This window comes from Charadrius vociferus, unplaced genomic scaffold (genome assembly GCF_000708025.1).
Source record: "Charadrius vociferus isolate BGI_N301 unplaced genomic scaffold, ASM70802v2 scaffold773, whole genome shotgun sequence".
NCBI classification, from domain to species: domain Eukaryota; kingdom Metazoa; phylum Chordata; class Aves; order Charadriiformes; family Charadriidae; genus Charadrius; species Charadrius vociferus.
The window spans coordinates 85,788-90,620 of record NW_009647799.1 but is presented as its reverse complement, the minus strand read 5'-3'; the positions used below and the strand labels follow the sequence as shown (position 1 = coordinate 90,620).

Genomic DNA, 4,833 nt, shown 5'->3' with positions numbered 1-4,833 from the left:
CCCCAGGTGCCGGTGATAGGGCTCACCTGGGGGCGAGTGTCTCCAGAGCTGCTCTCTCTTGCTCCTGTAGATATTATTTTAGGATCAGATGTCTTTTTTGACCCAAAAGGTATGTGAATGTTCTCAGGTATCTCTGATTTGTGACAAGCTGCGAGGACTCCGTGTCCAAGGAGTGCTGGGAACACAGTCAAGGGATCGAGTGACAGCCTCTGTGGTGACACTGTGCTACTGAACTTGTCATTCTTGGGGCAATTCTAGTATTAAGCAATCAAATACCACTGCAGGGTGAGTGAAAACAGAGTAATTAACTGCTTAAGGCCATACTTCTCCAGCCTCCCATACAGATGTAGTTAGTCTTGTATTGATTTTTAATTACCATTTCATAAAACCAGGCATATTTAACTGTTCCTAGAATCCAGAGACTAACCAAAACTGCTTAATCTCCCCTAACTACACAGACTTTGAAGATATTTTAACTACGATTTACTTCTTGCTGGAAAAGAATCCACAGGCTCAATTCTGGACTACTTATCAAGTCCGAAGGTAAATTCTTTAGCACATTTAAGACTCAAATCTTAATTTCTGTCTCCCTGTCTTAGCTCTTATTAAAGAGCGTTGACTTCCCAGAGGTACCACTGCACTGATTCCAGAGAAGCTCCTCACAGATTATGAATCAGGCTGGTATTAGCCACGTAAATCCTAGGGGTAGCAGACAAACCAGCAAATAATCCAAGAAACACAAATTTACTGTTAACTAGAAAACTGTTACAAACTCGGTTTTGTGAACTGCTGTATTTAAATTTGGTGACAGTCTCCTGTAATTCCTGCGGAAGTTACAAACTGGGATTATGTTTTCACCCAGTGGTGTTTCCTCCCCTCAGTGCTGACTGGTCTATCGAAGCTTTGCTCTGCAAGTGGAAGCTGAAGAGCGGCCTGGTTCCCTTGCATTCCTTCAGTGCAGACAAAGAGCACTTGGCCAGCTCTTCTCTACCAGGAAGACATACAATTGAAATGATGATCATCTCACTAGCACAATCAGATGGTACTTAAGTTTATTCCACTTGTTGGTTCCAATACAAGATGACACTTAACTGTTCACTGTAGCATGGATCTGCAGAAAACAGTCCCGTTTACAGCAAACCTCATGCATATGTTGTTGGGAAGCAGATCCCTTCTGCAGTCATTCTTAAAACATGCATTGTAAAAATAAAGCTGTTCGATTTTTTTAGCTATGGCTTTTGAGAAATTTGTGCTCCTCCCCAAAGATCACGTAATAGTTCAAAGACTCAATTCCATTATGTAAGCCACTACACAACAGAGCTTAACAACCCAACAATCCACAAGATCCAACTTAAATTCACAACTTCAGCAATGAAGAGAAGTTAACTGCGCTCTTTCAAAATAAAAAAATATCCCCATAAGGTCTGTTTCCCAGGACCAGAGACTCTTTTTTTTTTCCAAGATTCATATATAAAAGCCAGCCCCTTTGTTTTTAAATGTATCTGTGTAGACTGCGGCTAGCCATGCAGTCCTGGAACATACAAACTCCTCAAATTTGTAGAAAAGTACTTTTAATCTTCAATCAAGCCAGATTGCAAGTATTCAGATGTTTCCATTCCCATTTAACATACATGCATAAAGTTAACAAGGCATTACAATAACCCTTGACACGTGATGGTTGAAGTTACAATTCATTTGGTATCCAAATCAAGAAAAAAAAAAAAATCATCACTGTAAGATTAGCTACCATCAAGCAGCAGCCTGTTGAGCCAGGGCAAGCACACAGCAAATGCAATTAGTACTGCTCAGTGCCGATCTTCCGTAACAATGTCTGATTCTGTGTTTATAATCTGGTGTGCAATACTTGCCATACAACATTTGGGTTAGTCATAACACTAGTTAAATTTGCCCATAGTAATTTAAAAGCAACCCCAGTGGATAAAATTTGTAAGCAGTAGAATGCATTCAGTTACTATATAGAAGTTAAACATTGACAGTATAATTGCAGAAATCTTTTCAAGCTAAAAATAAGCTGACTCAGACATTAAGTTGAGAAAAGTTAACACAGAAAAATGTTTAATATTAACTACAGAGACAGTGGGTATAGTACAGAATGTCTTAAGCAAAAGATACACCAATCAGTACTTACAAAGGAATGAACCATTTCTTGTCTTAACATTACATTTTTCATATGTAAGTTCATATATGTAGGTTGGTAAGTTTTACCATTCTGGAAAAAATAAGGTGTGTATATCATCAGCTAGATGTGCTCACTGTATGCTCCATTATTTTTACGCAAGGCCCGGGTGACTGGAAGTGCAGTTGTCAGGCATTTTAATTAACTGGACAGCCATTTGTTTCTGCACGACAAGGCATCGTTACACAGGAGCAATCAGGAGAAAACAGGAAACAGCCAAGCACTCTGCACTGCAACACGCCACCTTAACAGCTAACCAGCATTACTCAACTGCTACACAACTGCGCCTAGTGCACAAAAATACATAAGAGAAGAGATTAGAATTGAGTCTGATAAAACAATCCTTTCAAATATCAACTGTCACCTGAAAAGATTTCTACCAATTTGAATTTGAAGATACTCTCTGAATTCAAAGTAAAAAAAAAAAAAAGCATTTACATTAAGTTTCAAATTGAAGTTTTGCAGAATTTTATTTAAGGAATGAAGACAAAATTGAGAATACTTTTCAACAGAGTTAGCTACTCAGCATATAATAGCTGCTTGTTTCCTCAGTATGAAACTGGAGGCAGCAAGTTACCATCAGTTTTAATTTCAAATAAAAGTCAGCACTATATAAACAAAAATGAAGTTTTACCTCAAATATCCAAGCCAATAATGAAATCGGTAGTCGTTCACTTCACTAAATTACAAGAAATTTGAATAACAGCAACAAAATGGCACATAAAATGTAAAATCTGCCACTTGAGGCGCAACTTAAACAAGTAAAAAGTTAGACAAAATGTTACAAAATAACCTTTTCAACAGCTGGTTGCTCGTGCCAGGGGTCTCTCCAATGGACTGAAGACTCAAGCGATCTTTTCCCCCCAAAGGCGTCCTTTATGTAGATTCTCATTTATCTGATGCATCTAGGTTTGAAGAAAGAAAAGTTCAGCCAGGTTTCTACCTTGTCTCTTTTGGTTGTGTGGATGACTTCAGGTATACTTCTAGTTGTGTTTCAACTGGCTTTGCCTAATTTAATTAAGTTTTAGGAATTTCCACAGTGTTCCACCTCCCCCCATGTGTTGCTTTACTTCAGAGGCCAAATGTAAGGTTGTGTCAAAGTATTTAGTTACAAAGAAGAATAAGCATCAGGCTGTAGATCAAGCCACCATTAACTTCAATTCAGCCTGTTCAATAAATTATTAAAAGTTATATAAAAGTTATTAAACTAATACTTCTTCATAAAGAATTAACTAAGCTCTAATTAGCATTCAAAACAAAGTGTGACTAATTTTGCTACAATTATCTAACTTCAGAGCTAGCTTAGGCCCTTTCCTTTTAAAAATAGGACCAAACAGTTTGAAGGGTTAAAGACACACTATCCTTTCCCCACCCGGTGTATCCTTAGATGCCTCTTCCAAGATGTCGACTTGAGGAAAAACTAGTTTCCATGGTTTTCTCGTTGCAAGGAATTTGCCACTTTTCTAGTACAGTTACCTCCAGTCAGTATAACGGCCACTGAACCGATCTTCCGTTATAAAAGGATAGTGTATCTTTAACATTTAAAGACAAACCTGCTCCAATACACGCCCACAGAAACTGGTCCCTGGAGGATCAGCCAAATCAGTTAAAATCTGCAATACTGGCCAATATTCTTTTAGCAAACAGGAGACCGCAGCTTTAAAGGGGAAAATGCAGATGTTGGATAAATACAGTAAGAAATAGTCATTTTCATCATAGGTTGCGTCTCATACAATATTTTATTAAAACCAAGCCATTAATCTCTCAATAAAACATTTTCTCTGTAAAAAAAAAAAAAAAAATCTCTGTAGAAAGCCCTTTGGTATTAAATTAACCTGAAACAATAACCAAAAAGCATTTCTCAAGAAAAAAAAAAAAACAAAAACCAAAACAGAACAACTAACAACGTGCCCCGTTAGGATTCGCTTGGTTCCGGCTATTGATATGCTAAGAACTACCCAACACCCCACTTAAGTGCTACAATAAAGTAACATGCAACATGTGCTGATCCCGAGGTACATTACCATGTTCCTAGGAGGATACAGCTCCTTCTTCTTCCGGCGACTTGGGAGGGCTCTTAGACCTGGATCTAGAGTTGGATTCCCTCTTTGAGGCAGGGGGAGGGCTTCTAGATCTGGACCGAGATCTTGACCTGGACCGAGATCTGGAGACAGACGAGGACTTTGACTTGGATCTCCTGGCAGACCTGGACTTCGAGGTGGAGCGAGACCGAGAGCGTGTGCGAGACCGGGATTTGGATCGACTGTAACGGGACCGACTGCGGGATCTAGAGCGGCTCCTGCTTCTAGATCGGCTGCGACGGCGTCTTCTGGGGCTAAAACGTACGAGGAGGGGAGAAAAAAAAGCGCGTTAAAAGTTGAACGCGGGCGGCGCAACGAGACTTCAGAAACTACTTCGGGACACGGAGGGCGGAACAGGACCCACGTGGGCAAGAAAATGAGCGTTAAGAGGGCGCCATTGTTCAGAGTGAGTGGCCGGGGGCTAAAACTACTACGGGGCAAAACCCTTGCGCTCCCAGAGAACTCCACGTGCTTTTGCTACTAAAGCCCTACCCCCCGCTCCCAATCCTGCCGCGAAACTCACTCGGAAAAGGAAACAAAACCGAGCGGCCCCCG

At 40.2% G+C, this 4,833-nt stretch overlaps 2 protein-coding genes across 2 annotated transcripts in view; one reads left to right on the top strand and one right to left on the bottom strand.

Moving 5' to 3' along the window:
• The window catches only part of METTL23 (methyltransferase like 23), a 2,591-nt gene extending 1,541 nt beyond the window's left edge, over positions 1–1,050 (top strand). The window contains exons 2-4 of the mRNA XM_009882409.1: positions 7–109; positions 459–543; positions 882–1,050. Coding sequence (XP_009880711.1) covers positions 7–109; positions 459–543; positions 882–1,050 — 357 coding nt within the window. The remainder of the gene's footprint in view (positions 1–6; positions 110–458; positions 544–881) is intronic.
• A 504-nt stretch (positions 1,051–1,554) lies between these two features.
• SRSF2 (serine/arginine-rich splicing factor 2) overlaps positions 1,555–4,833 on the bottom strand; it is a 3,884-nt gene continuing 605 nt past the window's right edge. The window contains 2 exon segments of the mRNA XM_009882402.1: positions 1,555–3,102; positions 4,222–4,592. Coding sequence (XP_009880704.1) covers positions 4,229–4,592 — 364 coding nt within the window. The 3' untranslated portion in view covers positions 1,555–3,102; positions 4,222–4,228.